The 20,207-nt window shown below is 41.7% G+C and overlaps 1 protein-coding gene across 1 annotated transcript in view; it reads right to left on the bottom strand.

Moving 5' to 3' along the window:
- Window positions 1–18,670, bottom strand: part of man1a1 (mannosidase, alpha, class 1A, member 1) — a 134,922-nt gene extending 116,252 nt beyond the window's left edge. The window contains exon 1 of the mRNA XM_054618214.1: window positions 17,668–18,670. Within this exon, the coding sequence (XP_054474189.1) occupies window positions 17,668–18,177 (510 nt within the window). The 5' untranslated portion in view covers window positions 18,178–18,670. The remainder of the gene's footprint in view (window positions 1–17,667) is intronic.
- Between the last annotated feature and the right edge of the window lie 1,537 nt (window positions 18,671–20,207).

Here is a 20,207-nt window from a genome sequence, read left to right as displayed (position 1 = left end):
ACAAAAACAATCCTTTTCTCTGAGGCTATATTTTTGTCTGAGTCATGAAGACCCACTGTAGGAGATATTGTCCGCTGACGTTCCCAGCAGGAAGCCAATGTGCCCCTCTATTTTACCAGCCGGGCAGCAATCCAATGCATCTTCTTTAGCCAGCTAAAAACACATTAAGAGTCTAACATTTGTAACTATTAGTGCAGTGGTGGAGAAGCCCAAATCCTTTCTCCTTTTTTGGTTGTTTGTGGAACATATCAGCTAAATCCAAATCTTTCCTTAAGAAGGGCAGAAGTGGCTTTGTGAGGCAGCTTTATAAAAAAAATAAACAAATAAAAAAAGGACACCGGCAGCTTTCTATGGGGATTTCTGCCACAGACGGCTTGGGAATTTGATGCGAGTGCGGGTTTTTGTTGGATCATTTGTCAAAATTAAATCCAGATTCTGATCGTTATCTTTGACCGTGCAGTTTCATGAAAGACAAATAATCTCATGAACCCTTTTCCTCTGCAATGCCAAAGAGACCTAAAAGTCCAGAGATGGGAATCGAGCAAGCAGCTTCTTAAAACCCCGACAAACGATCCGAGGTTATGCAAGCCTGCTGAAGTAGTTCTCAGTGGGTCCTAACTGCCTTACTGAGATTATCCGTATGAGCGTTAAAGTAAAGACACCATTCAGAGAGGGTAACATGAGGGCACCGGCTTCAGCTGTTAGCAAATGTAACCTGTGGGAGCACACAATGCTACTGCCTTGGTGTTGTGCATGCTGACTGGGCATGGCTTACTGGCTCACCTAAAAAGGAACAAAGTCATTATTAATGTTATTAGACGGATGGACTCGTATTTTTCCTGCCATGACAAGATAAAAACGTCTGGCAAGAGAAAAGTCAATAACGTTAGAAAAAAGACAGAATAGATGGACAGAAAGGTGCAGAGTCTGCTCTGTTTAGGGCCATAGGGCTTCAATTGTTGCCGTTTGGTTGACTAAGAGGTCACCGGGTCACAATGGTTAAATCAAGTGAGGAGTTTCACCCCCTGGCTGTGAAAAAAAGGTGCCGAGTTTGTAATTAGACTGTCTGAAGAGTGTGTGTGTGTGTGTGTTCGGATCATGGCGGAGCCGAGGTGTTAGTTTGCTGATGATGCTCTTTTATTTAAAGTCAGATGTCTGTCAGAGTGCTTCACCTCTGGTGTGATGGGCTGATCTAATAATACAATGGTTCTCTATTCTAAACTCCATTTACTCAGATCATAGAGTCCATTTCATATCACTACTACGCTTTCAGTAGCAATAGAGGGTCCCCCGTGGTGCTCTAAATTCTTTTCCAAAGGCTTTGTCGTCATAAACAAGGCATTGAGGGGCATGAAATTGGTCAGAATTTTAAAGAAAAATGAACTATATTAAGCTTTAAAAAAACAAATAACCAGATAGAGCTTCAAGAACCCATATCAGGTAATAAGAACCTCTTCATCTCACTCCCTCCTTTTGTGCCTCTTTGCTTCTTTATTCTTGACCTTTCCTTTTGTCTACTTAATGAATGCGTGTCGAACACAGTATTTCCAATTAAGTTTACAAAACGTGTGCTTTCATAAAACCTGCATATGAAGTCCATTTAAATGAATGAGGATCGAAATGTGTGGTAAACAACTCTGCATAATGAACAGTATCTATTATAACACACACACACACACACACACACACACACACACACACACACACACACACACACACACACACACACACACACACACACACACACACACACACACACACACACACACACACACACTCTCTCTCTCTCTCTCTCTCTCTCCCTCTCTCTCTGGTTGTCCTCCTCGCGTTCGTTAGAGTGGCTGCAGAATGCAGGCTGAATAATTTAGCTTGTGTACTTGGCTTGCCTCTCTCTCCCGGTAAATTGAACTGGGCACACAGCAGCACACGGCCGACACATGTGTTTGGGAGAATGGAGGCAAACGGACCGCGTCAAAACTGGGGTTCAAAACCACTGAGGGGAATCAGTTCAGAGGGGATAAAAAGGGGGCGTTGCACTGAGACTCGCCGCTCAAACTTCACGTTATAGAGCAAACGGTTTAACATACCCGTGAATTCCAGGAGAGGTTTAATAAGCTTTCTGCAAGGTGCAGTTATAAAAACTGACGCTCTCGCTGCCCCAACTGCATCTGTGCTCTTTAAACCTTTTGATTTATTTACTATTTATTCATAACCTTTTATCTATTATTTTTTTATAGGGACTTCAACCATCCATAATGGTTTTAAGAAGGGATTATGGAGATTTCATTAAATGAATGGTTCCCATGTGCCCGTGCCCGTTGTGGCATTCCATTAGAGTGCTATGTTTGAACCCTAACCTAACCTTATTCTAACCTAAATCTAACCTAATTTTAACCTAATAATAAATGCCCTTACTAAAGACAGAAGTACGACGTTAGTTGGGTGTTTGTGAAGAAGGGGCTTAAGTGAGATAGGATCACACACAACATGGATGAAGATGAAGTATGATCTGCAGTTAATGTTGTGTTACACAAAAAAGTTTGAAGTCAGTTTTCACAGGTAACTTAAAGGAAGAAAGGTGTGGGTAAGTATAGTGTAACAAAAAGTGACAGCAGTGAATGAGCAACAAAATAGCTTCTTGGAGCGAGAAAAACAGCAGTAATACCAGATGTCTATTTTTATAATGTCTAAACAAAGAGAGATTGGGGAGTTATGGCCGTTCCGTCATTAAACTTGGCATTCACTGAGATGCTAATACTCTCTGGCATGATGCAGTCACTTTGTAGGACATTTATATTCAGGAGGCGTGCATTTTTATCAGCAATATTTTTTTGTTTCTTGGAGTTAAATTGTGCCCTCTGGTAAATGTTTTGGAGTGTAATTCCCTTCATTAAAATATATATTTCTATTTCAGCATCACTGCATTTCGATTTGACTTCTGATCTTGCTGATCTCGCACAAATTCCAACATTATGCTGCAACCTCCGGCTCTCGATCACTTGCAGAGCCGTTCCAGAGGGAAGTCCCATTTGCTGATTGTGTAATTACCTGCGACCGTACTGAATCCGAAACTAATTGAAGTAAAACTGCAAATCCAACTGAAGGAAATGCATTTCAAGTAGGTTAATGTTTCCTCATGCTTATGCTGCCCTGTTGCTCAATTTGCCTGTCAATTTAGAGATTGAACCTTAATCATGTGTCAAACAGACAACATTACGATGAGTGACCTTGGCCTGTAAGAAGTATCCATGTACATACACCTAAAGGTTCTATACTATCAAAATATTCATAAAGCCAAAAACACTTAATTGCTATGTAAAAATATAGTGGAATAATGGCATCGTGAGCAGAGAAGGGAGTAACTCTCCCTCTATGTGTTGTTGTATCCAAGATTCTCTGGGCTTTGATTACATAGCCAGGCCGGCCGCGTGCCATTTAGTGCATTTTAGTGCATAAGAGCTGATCTTTGTTGCGAAAGAGTAAAGGTCAACACAGTTTTGCACTGTTAGCGCTGTTAGCAGTTAGCTGAGAGCTGCCCGCTCAGCCATTGCAATGTTTAGAGCCGTTTGGAGGCTACAGATATGCTCTGAAATTCAAATTCAGTACCGTTCATTCTGATGGATAAGAGGAGAAACATTGATATAATTTTTTTTTTTAAATAAACAGTCGGACAACAGGAACTTTATGGTCCTTAAAACTCACGTCCTACCGAGAGATTTTCCGGCCCTTAGCTGATACAATATGCAGGGCAGTAGAGCTTGTAGGGTTGAAATGCTAGCCCCCACGTTGAAAAAAAAAAAAAAAAGGAGAGGAGGAAGCAAAGTGAGATTGAAAAGTAAATGGATTATGTGATTGACAGCCTATGATTACGGGTATTAAACTGAATTGGATTAAGGAGAGAGAGAATCCTCCGACCATGACCCCTGGGGCGCTTTGGACAGCGTTTTCCTCCGTCTCCATCACAGGACCACAAGACTTGGTCAAAAAATACTTGAACCCCTCTGGAGTCTCGCAGCCTAGAGGGGTTTTCCAAAACCTAACCAGCTCCAACATTTGAAGGCAGCCAGCCTGTTTGTGCCAGCACCTAGACGCTTGTATTTGCCAAGAATAAATTGGCATCCTGCTCACAGTGATGTGAAATGACAAATCTATGTCCTTGGCCTTTGCACGAGGCTGTTTATTCTTCGTGAACATCACAGACGTGCCTCTGCAAGAGCAGACAGGTGGGTCAACCTCAAAGCAAATACACAATGAGGCATGTCCCGGGTAATTGCTATTTACATCGATATATAGAGAACATCAGTCTGCAATAAAGGGAAAAAACCACAACAATAGGCTTCCCTCTCACATAAACAACATCATAGTATTTAGTATTTTACCCACCCCTAATGTTAACACCAATAATCAAGACAAATCAAACTCCACTTAACTGTCTTTACCTTGGGAAGTGCTCGTACATCCCTAATTGTCCTCCTCCTCCTCCTCCATATTCTAATTCTCTCCCAGGTCCTGTGAAGCACTTCCAGTAACACCGGTCTTGTGTGAGAACAGAATTCGTTCACGTTGAAATCCGTCAGCCAAATATGAAGGTGCTTGTGCTGCAACTTGTTGAACATGAAGAATGAAATGTGACGTTTCCGTGTGCCGCAGATAAAGGTGCAGTCTCTTTACTTTGCTCGTGTCTTGAATAATGTGTCACACCAGGCCAGGTTATACCGACGCTTGTTATTAGTCATTCCAACGAGGGGGAGTGTTTGGATTTAAGCAAACACTCCGCTTTTGGCTTTAACAGAGAGATTAAATGGATGAACCATTGGTCTTAAAGTCCCAGTGAAACCAAAGTCAGAGAGTCTTTAGCTTTTGTACTTTGACGTATTTCACAGTGACACAAAATATTTGAGCGCTTACAGTAACAAGAGGGATTTAACTTTTTTAACTGCTAAAAAAAAAGAGGGCGGGCTAAAGATGAACTGTTGGCACCACACAATCCTCCCTCTCTTGTTGTTAGATCAAGAGGAGGGAGAGATGAAAAGGAAATGTTGATAGTTTTCCACGGGCTCTGCTTCACTGCAGCGCAAGCAGTGCGTGCAGATGAACGGCGCCCGGTCTCCATCCATGTCGCCGGCGCCAGAGCTCCCCGCTTACCCAATCTATGCGGGTGTTACGCTTCATCTGCATACTGCCCACAGTGCTGTGGCACGGAGCCCGTTTAAAAATCAGCAGTTTCCCACCAATGACTTAGACCTCAGTCTCAATGTTTTGGAAATGAAAAGTTTTTGCCCAATGACAATCCAAACACACATCCAAACCCTACATATTTCTCTGTTAGCTACTACAATCCTCAAACGGTGATGGTATCATGACTGGTGTGACTAGCTAATTGCCCAATGTCTCGTTTGATTGGAGGATTTTTTTTTGGTTCAATCCCCTGAGTGCAGTTTGAGTCATCAAACATTTGAAACAAAAGGAAAAAAAAAGACAGGGATTTAATGCGAAAATACTCTCAAATTGATTTACTATAGGACAAGAGATAAATCAAAACATAGATAAAGGGACGCAGGACTGAAAAAGGAAAGTATTTTTCATTTCATCGGGTCTTCAAACACCGATTTTATAATGTAATTGACTTCTTAAAGTGTTAACACACATGCACGCGCATTTTGTCACAGGACAGTTTTCAGCTCCAGGTTATCCAGTGGCTTTCAAATGGTTTGTTTAGTATTAGAAATCAGAGAATTCTATAAACCTGCATAAAGGTTTAAGGAAAAGCACTGCTCTATATTCTTGTATAATAACTTAGATAAGAATTTATCATAAGATCCTCTCACATGACTAAAGCAGGAAAATCAAGAGAGAAGATTATTAGACTAAAGAAGTGTATTGAATTACTCACGAACTGAGTTGGTATTAAGCGCCTTACCCAGGATATTGCTGCGTCGTGCTATTTTAACGCCTTTTTGCCCTCTGTCAAGCCCTAACACTCTAAACACCACTCTTAAACACTTCTTAAGACAAATGCCAATTAGTCCACTGTGTTTAACTCTCCAATATCACACGTGGTACTGAAGCGATTGTAAACGCAATCAATAACCTCTGGATGCTAATGAGCTAGCAGCGTGTTAGCTCTGAGCGAGACAGGACAATTGAGGCATGGTCGTTAATGGCAATAGATTTTACATGCGTGTGTGTGTGTGTGTGTGTGTGTGTGTGTGTGTGTGTGTGTGTGTGTGTGTGTGTGTGTGTGTGTGTTTTTCACCCAAAGTCCCATGAGGCCGAGGGGCCGCCCTGCTCAGCATACATTACCGTCTTTAGAATAAGGAATGCCAATAATCCTGCAATCCTATTGTACACCGCTAATGATCCAAAAAGCTATGCACATGCTTTGCCGGAAGCCGTACTGGTTCCTCCTCATTCTTCTCTCTCCCAGGCTCTCATATTCTGTTTTTCTACGTCTATGAATCCAAATACTGCAAATTCTCCGTATTCGAATAATGGCCCGGTAGAAAATTGGGATCTGATTATCTCGACTATAATGGCTCGCGCACACTTCCTGCAGATGTTTTACAATAAAAACCTTGTAGCGCGGAGAAAGCATTTGTGCCCTCTGAACTGCTGGAAGGGTTTTTAATGTGAAACAGATGGAGGAAGAGTGGGGTTTTTCATTAACAGCAAACAGCAGCAACGGCAAATTAACACAGTAAACACAGAAAACAGGGAGGTTTCTCAGTAAAATATGGTCACCTTTGTAAAATAGATCTTCTAGCCCTGTCTCAAATAATACCCTCTCTCAAATAAAAGTGGAAAAGGATTTCATAATAAGAGCATAAAAGCATTTTAACAAATGAAGGCCACAAGCAGCCTCAAGAATGCAAATCTACTTTATTTCTATGATTTTTGTGTGTAAAGAGAGTAGGCGAGTGAAAGAGAAAGAAAATGAGTGTGAGAGAAAGGGGCAGTGAAACCAAATCAGTGGATATCTCCTGTGTGCACCAAATAAGACAGTCATATAACATTTTCAGAGCTACTGGGATCTGTCAATAGGCAGCTGCCCACAGCAGGACAAGCAGGCACAGAGAGAGAGAGAGAGAGAGAGAGAGAGAGAGAGAGAGAGAGAGAGAGAGAGAGAGAGAGAGAGAGAGAGAGAGAGAGAGAGAGAGAGAGAGAGAGAGAGAGAGAGCAAAAACAGGTCCATACCAGGCTGCAGGCCAAAGCCTGTGGTGTATTGATAGGATTGGGTAAAGAAAAGTGAAGCTCTAAAGCTCCCCTTAAGCAGAAAATGTCAGTCTGTACATGCAGGAGGTCTGAATGAGGAAACATTATGGAGCACCACAAGACTTCCCGTTGCCCAACCCAAAAAAATCAATATGTTTTTACTTCTAATTTCTATTTTGTGATGTAGGGTTAGCAGGCTCTCTTTTTGGACTTGTCCACCAGGTTATGTTTGGCTGCTGTCGAGCTACGAGCTCTCTGGAAGGTTAAAAAACGAGCTGCAAGGGGAAGAGAGTGGACTGAAGCATCAAACGGAGGCGGTTCAAATGGAGCGTGGAGGAAGCCAGAAGGGTTATTGGTGACTTTCTTATTGACAATTCATTTAGCTAGCCGTTTCAGGCACCGATTTCACTGGGTCTAGTGGGAGTTTTAGGCAACGCAACATTAGCTTATTGTAGGGCTGCCACTTACAACTCAATTTATTTAAATAGACGTAATAAAAAATAAAAATAAAGAATTCACTTATTCAATGTAATTTCTAAGGTAGCAGACAGAGGTTTTATGAGTAGTATAGAAGCTACAAGGACAGAAGATTTGAAAAAATAAATAAAATAGGTATTAGTTCAAGCATTAACAGCTTCGAGGTCATTGATTACGCTGCCTAACGATGACGGTCCTAGCTGGCTGACAATTTCACTTCTATCGGATGATTGAAGGCACATTTCAAACCTTCACAAGCGCCGGGATTAGAAACAAGACAGCATCATAACAATAAATGAATGTCATTTAACTCCACTGGCACACTTTCAGTACGTTCAAACAATCAATCTTAAATTCTTCAAATTGCATCACCATGCACCTTTATGCAACACAACACACAAACAGGCACTTAAACTGCTGATGACTATACTTCAAACACACGCTGCGATTTTTTCTCAGCTTCCCAACATCTGGACGAACCAAAATTTGAATGCAACAAGCGATGTCCCAGGTATGGATTCGAACAGGCTCTGCGATTGCCCCCCCTATTATATATCACAACATAAATACCACTTATTACAAGATAAAACATCTAATATATATAGTGAGTGAAAATTGACTTCATATATGTGTTCCACAAGATACAAAGAAATTATAATAATAATACCCTCGAATGCATGACAAGAGATTTTTTTAGATTTGGGTTTGAAATACAGTGTCATTACCTCAGTGTTTGCTTCTTCCTTTTTAATGATGATGATTATTAAAAAATGAATAAAAACCACAACTTTATTCAGCTTTTCTTTCTGCAAGTTGCTGCAGGAAACCAAGGGAGGCGGTACGTATGCGGGGTTGCTATAATGGAAATGTATAGTCATATACCCATTTTTGCTTGAACAATTTCCCACCCACGCTTTAAGGCTTGCTTGTGCCTTGACCTATAACACAAACACTAGGAAATAGTGATAACGACCCATCTAATGTATTTTGCTCCATGGTTTTCCAAATCAATGCTCGATGACTATGCATGAGCCGGATTGGAGCCGGGAGAGTAGATCCAGTAACGGCAAAAAAAGCACTAGATGTACTTCTGAGATGGCTACGGTCCACGGGCAATGAATCTCAATATACCGCCATCTCAAACCCTCGTGTGTGGGACGCGGGGGCCCGCCTCTGGCCAGAGTCACTCTGAAGTCTAAATTCATTCCCAGCCAGCCAGGAGGCAACAAACCTGGAACGAGTAGATTCATCCTCATCCTCCCCGAGAACAACCCCGAAACTCAACCACCGGACCAATCCATCCACACAGACTTTATAAGAGCCCTGCTGTAACAATCCATAATAATATATGGATTTAAATATCTAAAGCCTTACGGGCTATCCACTTGGACTATATATTTACTGTGACTTTATTGGGCTGTTATAGTATACATTATTGGATCTTATATATTCTAGCCAGCGCCCTGGCCTTAGGCTACAGGAGAGATTTGTCTTTACAGGGAAGACGGTGGACATCCTGATTTAATACAGCAGCCAACAGTCTCTGGGTAATTTCCATTTCATAGCTTCTATCATTCTCTGCTTCGACCAAAATGTTCGCTGTGAAAGTTCAAGAGTGAATTAAAATTATGGCGTTTTTATATGAAATCTTTCCCCTGAACAAAATATTACTGAAAATATTAACTAAATTAGGTGAGAACAGCAGTGGAGAGCAGACTCTCAGCTGCTACATTAAAGGCCATTCTTATGGGAAAAAAACACTGAACAGGTCTTTTGGAATCAGACGGACTGTGGATTGAGTCATTTACTCATCTGTGTTTACATACGTATATAACTTAAACTAAAAAATAAGCTAATATCTTGCATTCGCTCTAACCAGTGGTGGTAAAGCACGCTCCTTCCATAAAGTAGAAACAGAGAAGCTTAACGCCACTGATTGTGGTGGTTTCCGTTAGTGAACGGTGGCGTAGCAGACTGCTCTTTTCGTGATTTGTGTTGATTTAGTAAAAGAACCAGATGCCAGTCTCCTTTTTCTCTGCAGAGCGGTTTAATCGAATAATACTACAAGAACAGATGTGAAACTTTATGATTGGCGCAAATCGCTGAATACGCAAAGACAGAGTATAGGCAATCTAAAAATAAAAGGGCGACCGTGGAGCCCACACTGTCACTAACTGCACTCGCTGCATAATCATTATCAAAGTTTGGGAAAAACTAACCGTTAACCTTAGTATCAATTTTACACAACGTTTAACCACGATCAGCTCCAGATCCACAAAAGCAGCCTGAAAATGAAGAGAGTCTGTGATTGCAGGAGCAGAGCCGTACGCTATGATTGGCCAGTTTGTGTTTGATAGGCGGGACTTAGCGAATGGTATATTACATTTCTTCCCAAATGGCCAAAGTGTTTTCATTAGCCATTTTCATTCTGTTTGGGCTGTTATTCAGATTAGTGGCATGAAAGGTTCGACACAAACGCAGAAATTGATGACTCCTCTACAACTTTGCAGGGATTCCACTGACTGAAGGGAGTTCTCTGTCTTCATTAGCGCTCACACAAGTACATTAATGGACATACACATATTCCTGTGCAGGCGCAACAGTGCTGGTCATCAGCCAAAGCTATTACAGCCATTAGACAATTAAAGAGAGCACCTGAAGGGGTTAGCAGTAACTATTCGAGACACACACACACACACACACACACACACACACACACACACACACACACACACACACACACACACACACACACACACACACACACACACACACACACACACACACACACACACACACACACACACACACACACACACACACACACACACACGGAGTTGGACCAGGGAACAAGAGGCAATTAGTTCAAACGGTCGATACCAAAATAGGACTTATAGGCTGCCAAGTTAACCCGAAAAAAAAAAGAAGACAGAAACAGAGAATATATTTTAGGCTCTGAAGGTTGGCGAAGCGGCAAAATTGCTTTTTTGGGGTGGGGGATACGTAATGTACGCTTGCAGAGAGTGGGAAAACAACTGAGTAGGGTGCTGGCAAGAAATGACTGAACCGTATCCTGAAGACGGCAAAGCAGAAAAGGAGAAGAAGGGATAGAGGTAACAGCAAAGACCTTTAAAAACCACCAGCCTCTAATCCACAGTGTGTGTGGCCAGTCAGACAAACATTTACATCTCATCTGCATACCTAAGCAGCAACAAGCTCCACTTCACAACATAAGGATGATGAGTCAGACAGGACAGCAGCAGTTGCACAGAGCATAAAAGGTGAGTCCAGGTGTATTAATTAGTAACCTGACTGTCATTATATTATTTTTTTTAAATGCTGCCACAAAGATAAGAGCCTCAGCAGAGGCAATTCCATGTTTTCCCAGGGGTCCTAGTGGGAGTTTCAGGGGTGCCCCTCACAGAATGCAGTGTAATACATTACCTGGGGGGGGGTTAGATATGAAGAAGAACCAGTGAAGATTCAGAATCAAACAATGCATTTTCCAAAGCAATAAGATACAGCGGTCTGTCGGCCTTAATTAGAAGAATAGGGAAGGAATAGATTTTCTCTTTTAGTGCCCTGCTTTTTCAAATCCAAAATTTGTTAAATTTAAGATCCTTTTTTATTCAAGGTAACATGGGGCCAGGAGTAGTGGTGGCAACTAAAGAATGAGATTTAGCAGCCCACTTCAACGTAATGAATGAATTAATGAATAAAACACTAAATGTTCTAATGGCACCGACAAAGAATCTGTATTCATTGTGGATGAGTTTTCCCAGAAGTAATTAAACATCCTTTAGACACTGGTAGACAGGGAACAGGCAAGATCAAGTGTTTAAAATGCAGTACGTGAAAATGATGGTAGGTAATGTGTGTACAGGAAACACACACTTCAGCGTCTGCTGTAAATAGAAAAGACTGTGATTTTGATGTGACATTCCACAACTTTCCATAAGGACAAACGGCAAAAATACAACGGTTTGTTAATTCCTGTTTTTCTCTCCAGAGATGAACGGTCTGAAACTCACAAACAGATACAGGAAGTGTGAATATGACGCATACGGACACCAGCCAGAGGATAATCTCTGCTTGTCATCGTTCAAAGAAACACAACTAACACACAGATTTACACAGAATTTTAGGACATAATTACCCCCCCCCCAAAAAAAGTTATATTTTACTTGTATCGCCTTTTTTTGTACCCACTCCTGTAAGTTCTGTTTTACTTTTACTCTTCATCTCTGATAAGGGGCCGGTTAATTGACATTTACTCATCAATATTGTTAAATTGGGTTTAAAGCTAACAAAGAGGCGCCTTTTTGTGTCTGACCCGCGGTTTAGCTTGGTCTGGTAGAGGGTAACGGATACAGGTCGCCCATTAACCTGTTCAGACCGACTGCTAACAAGGGTTAAATGAGTGAAAGTGTATAGTTAAATAAATCTAAAAACACACATTTCACTGATTGTTTTAATGCAACGTATACATTAAACAAAATTTGCTCCGGTGATGTCTAATCTCCCAAATTCCCTGATGGGAAAAACATTGCTTCATGTATGATAATATTCCAGTGGTGCTACGCTGGAAACAATCCGGAGATGCATCTACTTCAAGCTGGTGAGAAACATGTTACAGACGGAGCTGAAAGTAGTTCACTGTGTCAAATAACGCAGGTGTTCTAGCATCCAGCATCGACCGACCCCATCAACCTTGATTTTCCCTGTTTATCAGCCGAGGGGGTTTTCATTGTTACCCCCGCTGCTCTCGCCTAGGAGAGCCAGCGAAAGCCCGGGGCCGCAGACTGCGGGGGGGTCGGGTCTCTGATTTGAAGCAGACAAACAGATTTAGCCGATTGTGGGATTGTGGCGGTCCCTCACAACAAGCCCCCCCGCCCCGGCAGCTCGTCCTGTTGCTCGTCACAAACACAACACTCAGATCGCCACTGAGACGGCGACACGGCGGGGCAGATCCCTGGATAACTGGGTCAGAGGGCGGCTGGCGAGGTTGAGTAAGAAACCCCTGCTACAGAACTTCATCTCCAGATAATTCAACAGGCTTCCATTGAATAACACCAGGCCACCCGAGGTCCAGGGGGGGATCATGCCGGAGCATGTTTGTTTGGCTGCGTTAAGGTGAACGGAGCTACTGGCTTTACTGAGCAGAAAGTGCAGAAAATGTCAAAACAAAAAAAGAAGGGAAGGATCAAAACGGCAAGTTGTCAAATGCATGTTTGTCTAAATAGCACTAAAAGAAGTTTGCCTGGTCACATACCTTATGACTGCAAATTATTTTATACTATTTGCACTGTGATTATTATGCACAAGTTAACCAAATATTTTGGTCCGGTAATATTCAGGAGAAAGACCCTGAGACACTGATCCCAGTTACACTAAAATATCATACTAACATTATTTACTACTTTATTTGGATTTAAAGTGTCGTTCCAAGAAACGACTGAAGCCCGAAAGCTTTAAAATTTCTGAAAGAAATACATGAGAGTCCTTCACTTAAAGGTGTTACGCTAGTATTTAGGCATTTCATTGGAGCGTGAAGACGGCGAAGCTCGTTCATTGACAGCAATAAGGAGCATCGTGTTTGTCTATCTGGATGTTTTGACGTTTATTACTGATGGCGGCAGATAATCTAGGACAGTGTTTTGTCTACTCTAGAGACAAACTCCTCAAATGTACCGGACCAGCACGTCCAATTATCTCCTATCAAAAGCAGAACATAGCTGCAGGTTTAACGCACATCACCACGTCTACTCACTGAAAACCACAACTGCCGAGGCTCAAGTTGTGACAAGGGAGATGGGAATATAAAATAACTCACATATGCTGACATTTGTCATAAGTGCTGCTTAATCACAAGAGACATATTCAACACTGTTTGGTCCTTTAGGTCGACTGTGAAGCCGAACAGGTTTGTTAAATCCACTCTGCGTTTGCATTGTTCTAATGGCAGCTCCCTTACATTAATAACAGGAACAGGCTTGTCCTGAATGATAAGAGAGGAGTGATACATGTTGACACAGTCAGCGTTTACTTAAACATTTAGTATCAAATGTGCTTCACCGCCACGATGATGTGGTTTGCTTGAGAGTTTATTTTAACAACAGCACACTTGTGTTCTAAGGGAATGAGCTTACATTGCACAATAATGACGATTCCACACAATAACGTGTCAGTGGATTTCTGTTTTAATAATTAGACGCTTTCCTCGGATCCAGCGGAACATTTTTATATCTTCTATTTGTCAAAATATTGTTTTCTCTTTACAGTATTAAAAACATAACCCTCTGTTTTATTACATATCAAGGCTTTTTACACACCGGGGTGTTTTTGTGTATGATTAAATTGCAGCAGAATATATTTTTTGAACTGCTGTTTTTCAGGTATATTTTCACACAGAATGCGATTATTACTCAGTGAAAAAGCAGCTTTAATTTTTTTTCCCGGAACGAGGCATCAACCAATATTCTTGTTTGGAACAAACATATTGAAAATGTACTACAACAGGGAGAATCCAGAACTTTTTAACCTCTTTTTAACCTTAACACAGCACATACCAGGTCCACTCCTTCTGTTATTACCTTTCACAATAAAAGCCCTAGACATATGCACTGCATACTGGTTTACCAGAGGAAACTCAAACTCACTCAGATCATTTCACTAAGAGGTAACTCAATATCATAGCTTACAGTAGCTCAGTTAAACAACTATTTACCTCAGACAGACTGCCAGATAGTCATGTCTGACACACCATGTGACCTGCTGAGTAGATAGAAGAACTCAATACTGCTGTCTTTTTCTCATTGTTCAAAGCATTACAATCTCTCCCCCAAGTTGTTCATTAGTTGCTTCATTAGATCGGAGGTTTGGCCAGACGTTTGCCTTTGTTTTCCTGTCATAGAATATTGCACTGTCATGGACCATTTCTGCAACACTTTGGGTTTACTTGGAGCAAACGGAGATTAAGATGCAGCCGGTTACATACGGACAATCTTGTTTTTTCCTCTCTGCGACAAACTGCAACCCTCGCAATCTAAACAGCTGTCACGCAGGAAACGGAGGCCGGATGACCGACAATGTCAAAGTAGACATTCATTGCCAAATATTTTAGAATGGTAATCATTATCTTGAAGTGATTTGCTTGATGTTGACATGGAATCCACTTAAACTTTCCTCTCAGTGCCCTGCAGGTGTTCTCCAGGAAACAGCTGTTTATTTTACTGTTTGAATCTGTTTTACTACTGATGTCTACAGTTCACCAGCTGATGAACATGTATTGACCTGAATGATTCAGTGATGCTGCTGAGGCTACTAACATTTTCAAAATAGCAGCATCAGTGTAACTTGTGGAAATATTTAGTGAGATGCCTTCGGCACCAGAGGTACTTTTTTTTCAGATTTAAATTAATTTAATATTTTGCCATTTTAAAAAAAACAGCCCGGAGCGAGGCAATCTGTGTTTCCACTGCACTTTATAAACACAGATTGCTGCCTTGACAAAACAAGAAATCTTCAAAACAGTTGCTTTTTTTTTTTTTTTTTTTTTTTTTTCTCAATGGGGCCAACTTTATGTTGACTTTTTTTCCAGCTCACTGATGTTGTTTGCAAAGTCAAACAGTTCACAGTTGAGCTTCAGAACATAAAACAGAGACCTGGGAGCGAGACAATATGGGATTATGGGTTATGCTAGGATTTAAATAAGATTAAAGACATTTTATTCCACCTTAAACTCTGGTACTAACACCTTAAGGTCTAGGGAGAACGCCTATTGAAATGAATGCTTAAGTCCTCATCACTGTGTTTGTGAGCTCGTACTGCCGTCGCTAAGATGACACTAGATTGGTGACATAGCTTATGTGATGACAACCAGTTGGCAGGAGCAGGCCCACTATCGGCAAACTGTAATTGCTGCTTGGTATGGCCCCTTCCGTTGACATATTGTCTTTAATACCACGTCCGCGTGGTTGACAGCGTGACCTTTACATGGCAGGTGATGTCATCTTAAGGTCAGAAACGTGCCCAGTCAGCATTTCAAACTGTGTGTGTATAATACCAAAACGCACTCGATGCTCTTTTTAGGTTTCAGGACAGTGCTTACTACCAGAGAGACACCTAGGCAATGCATATCTATAAAATATCATTGACGCTGTAGTTTGAGCCTGGACCATGCATGACAATTTTGAGAATATAATATTTGGGAGTAAATTTTATCTGGTCTTTTCCAAGTATTGAAAGCTGCACTGTTAACTGTTGAGAACTTATACGACTTCAGAATCTAATTGCCTTTACCGATTATTGCTTTTCATAATCTTCTCAAATATAAAATTACCTGAAAGCAAAATCTCAATCCTCGAATGTGATTGCATTATTGATACTGGGGTTTTCATTCAAATACAATAATGGGATATTTCATTTTGTCAGTATTCAGCATAGCCCCACACACGCCACAGAGGCTGTTCAGGGAAGTCATTTCAGCTCTGAGCAATACTGACCTGCGGTTATCTCATTGTCAAATGATTTTCAATGAAAAGCAAATATCAGTCCATCTGAATGTCTAACATCAGCCACGTGTGCTCCGTCAGGACACCAAACCCTTATCGGCTCACTCACTCAACGGTCCTCTACGTGAGTCTAGCACTCAACCACCTGAATGAGTAAACGGAAAATCACCTCACTGAGCAGGTCTACGGCAATTGCTCTCCAAAAGGGCCGTGGGAAAACATTTTTTTCCTAAATGACACTCAAGATGTTAATGCCATTTGGTTGATATTCTAGGCGAGGATTTTTTTGTATGAGAGAGCTCTGAGATCATGATGCCACGGATCATGCAGCAGCGTGACCGAACAACCTCTGCAGCCCCCTGAAACCTCCTCTGAGACCTCACCGCTGGGCTTTCCGCTTGTTTTGCTGCTCACACCCACACACTGTGCAGTGAGGCAAAACACAATAATGCAGGACATGCTACCTGTTGGTGTTTCTCTTTTACCCTGCTGCAGGCTACAAGGCTTCCATTTGGCCTTCTCCGGTGTGGAATGATAGGACATCAGGGGGGGGGGGGGGGGCACACAGGCTATTGAATACAAGTAATACAGGCGTACGGGGTGACACTGTGACACTTTCTTGGCAAATAAATACGAGGCTAAATTATGACTCCAATTAGTCATTATATTAATAATAAACAGAATCATAATAATACTTGGGTCAGGCTTTCAAAAGATCTTAAAACCCTTCATCTTCAGGTTACAAACTGTGGAGAACACTTTCAATCTAGGTCATCTATAGAGATCTGTGAGAAGCTAGAAAGGTGTTTTCTATCTTCTACATCCATGATTGTCACTGTGTCGTCGTCCCCACCCCACCCCTCACACCCCACCCCTGGGATCTGATCAAAACTTGAAAGACAGGTATATCAGCCCGGAGGGGGGCAGTGGATCCTGTGCAACCTGCAACAGGATCCTCCGTTCCTCCCAGACTGCTGTTCAATTTCGTGGAAAGTAAAAAAAACAAAAAACGCCGAATTCCGTTGAAAAAAGCCGTAAAATCATTGAGTCAAATTCACCGGCAGGTATATGTAGAAATCCCAATATGGCATTAGGTCTTCAGCTCAACACTACTAGATGTGTTTGCACATTTGGGCTACTCTAAGTGCTCCGCTATAGCCAGCGTCTGCTCAGTTAAAAACACACAAGTTAGTGTACACTCTCCGCGAGGCATATGGTGACGGAGAGGACTTCATGTAAAAGTTCAAATTTCATTCACGTTGGTGCTTCTTAATGTACTTTTTTATGCGCCGAATTGTAAAAAAAAGTTCTAGAAGGTTATGTAAGCTGTTGAGTCACGTTTTACTAGGTCTACCAGCTGCCCTACGCCGAAGGAAATGTTTAAAATGCCTGATTGTTGGGGGGAGTTCGGCGGGACGCTTTCTCTCCATAGAAGGAAGAGTGCGAGAGCTCAACAGATCCTCACCTCTTTGATCTTCGCGCGGCGGTCCTTGGTCTCGGGGTCCTGGGGCTCGTGTCCGGTCGCCCCGGGCGGGCGGTGATACTCAACGAAAGGTAAATTATTGACATCATTCCCACCTTGACCTATACTCTCCTTTGCAACTTTCTCCTTCTCATTCATAATGTCTTGTTGTATCTCGTCGGGCCGTTTCTGTAGCGTATCCTTGGCCTCTATCAGCGCTTTTTCGTGGTCTTTTCGGATTTTGGCCAGGACCCTTTCGTCGTTTCCAGCCGAGCCGGGGTCGCTGCTGTCCGGACCGGTGCGGGTGTTGGTCTCCACCGCGGAGGAATGAAAGAAAACTCCGCTCAGCAGCTTGGACGAGTCCGGTAGGAAGAAGATGGCCCCGAAACACAGGGTTATAAAAGCGCTAAACACTAATAACAAGATGAATTTCTCTGTCAACCTGAAAGACGTCGGGCTGGCAGACTTCCTATTCGGAGTCGCGGTAAAAGGCAGAAGAGTTGCAACTGGCATTTTCCCCTCTTTCCTTCAACAACTCGAACAACAACAAAAGAATTGAACTCAGACGCTCGGATACGCTCACGTCGGACTCACTCTCGGGTTATTCCATTCAGAAATCCATTTCCAGAGGATATAAACCGTGTCAAATGTAGCGGAACTGTGCTAAAAAATCTCCGGTAAAAAAGTTGAGGAGTGAGGCGCCTGCCCATACCGGAGACTCTCTGCAGACAGAGCCAGTCCGCTGGCTCACACAGGAAGCAGCGGGAGATAGGCGTGACTGACAGCCGCGATGAGCTAATCACTTTCTGCCCTGTGAGTGGTGGAAACCCCCGGGGGCGTGTCCTCCCAGCGGCTGGGTATAAAGTCGATGACAGCCGCCGTAACAGCTCCATGTTGCACTCACCGTACATAAGGAAGGCTCAGAACAAATCTGAGTTTGGACAAAGTAACACATTTTTTTTAAGATTTTCTTTTTTAAATGTCAAAAACATAAATAAACCAAAAAACAGCCATAAAGTGACATTACTCTCATTGAAATGCCTCCATGCCAAAATCTAAGTCAACAAAATTAATAGTCTAGTGGATTTGCAAAAATGCAGATCTTTAGCAGGAATAATGTTTACAACTTTTTCACCATTTCAATTTCTTATGATAAAATGCTAACATTTGCCAATTGGCCTAAAAGCCAGATGATGAAAGCAACTAAGTACAAATTAGTAGGCCTACTACTTCACTAAGTACAATGCTGAAGTAGGCTACAGTTTTGAAGCACTTGTACTTTACTTGAGTGTTTCTATTTCATGCAAGTTTGTACCTCTACTTCACTGCAGTTTGGAAGGAAATATTTAACTTTTCATTACACTTCATTTATTCAATCTATAGTCACTATTTTTTTAATTAAGATTTTACACACAAAACATAGGCACCTGTTTATGAAATTAGATCCCTGCAGGGATGACTTATATTTGTAGACCAACCTGGAAGTTTGCATCGCACTGGTTCCCAGTGCACATAAATATTATGATCCAATAATATAACAGTATAATACTGACAGAAGCAACTCTGAATTATCAGTGCTTTTACTTGTGATACTTCCCAATCTTTTGTAGCTAATACTTTTACTTAATGGGAATTTTGTATGCAGGAATTTTACTTGTAATGGAGTATTTTTATACTGTGGTATTTCTACGTTTACTTCAGTGAATTAGTTGAATACTTTTCGCATCAGGGCTAAATAAAATAAAAATGTGAAATTTTGACCCATTGCTGGCTCTTGATGGAAAATCATGGGAAATCATCCTCTGGGGAACATGAATGTCTGACCACATATCATGGCATTCAATCCAATATGTGTCAAGACATTTTACTCATAACCGCAATTATCAACATTATGGTGGCACAAAGAAGTCAGGGATTGGGATTCCTCCACTAGGACCATGAATGTTTGTGCCAAATTTCATGGCAATAACTGTCATAGTTATTGAGATATTTCAGTCTGGACCAAAGTGGTGGACCAACTGACATTGATGCAATGAACATGGGCATTGCAGTTTACACATCTACTTCCTGGGTCACAGTTCAAAGATTTGTAGCACACCACATTAACGGCTGAAAAAATTGTCCCCAACAAATACCCTATTTACTCCTGTTTGAGTAACGTTAAGCTAATAACCACTGTGCATGTATTTGCAACCAGTGTTTTTTTTTTTAATTACACCTTCAGGAAATAATAGGCTTGGGGCTGAAACCATCAACTGGCAGGAAAGTATGGAGAGACATAATAAAGCTTAATAACACGTTGTTGGTTTCAGTCTTTTCATTGGATTTGTTGACAGTACGAAAAATGTCATGAGCGAGGGGAGACAGCTAACTGTGGCTTTAGCCCCGACATTCCTCACCGGCTTACCTTCTGACCACGTCATGTGTCTGGTCACATGAAAGAATCAGAGGGGTGGCTTCAACCCAGTGACTAATAACTCAGCAAATCATGTTGAAAAAGGAGCCACTAAACCGTGAGCTATACAGTAGAGTTATCCTATTCA

This window comes from Anoplopoma fimbria, chromosome 18 (genome assembly GCF_027596085.1).
Source record: "Anoplopoma fimbria isolate UVic2021 breed Golden Eagle Sablefish chromosome 18, Afim_UVic_2022, whole genome shotgun sequence".
Lineage (NCBI taxonomy): Eukaryota > Metazoa > Chordata > Actinopteri > Perciformes > Anoplopomatidae > Anoplopoma > Anoplopoma fimbria.
Note: the sequence above shows the minus strand (reverse complement) of the source record. Positions and strands in the feature narration are given on the sequence as shown.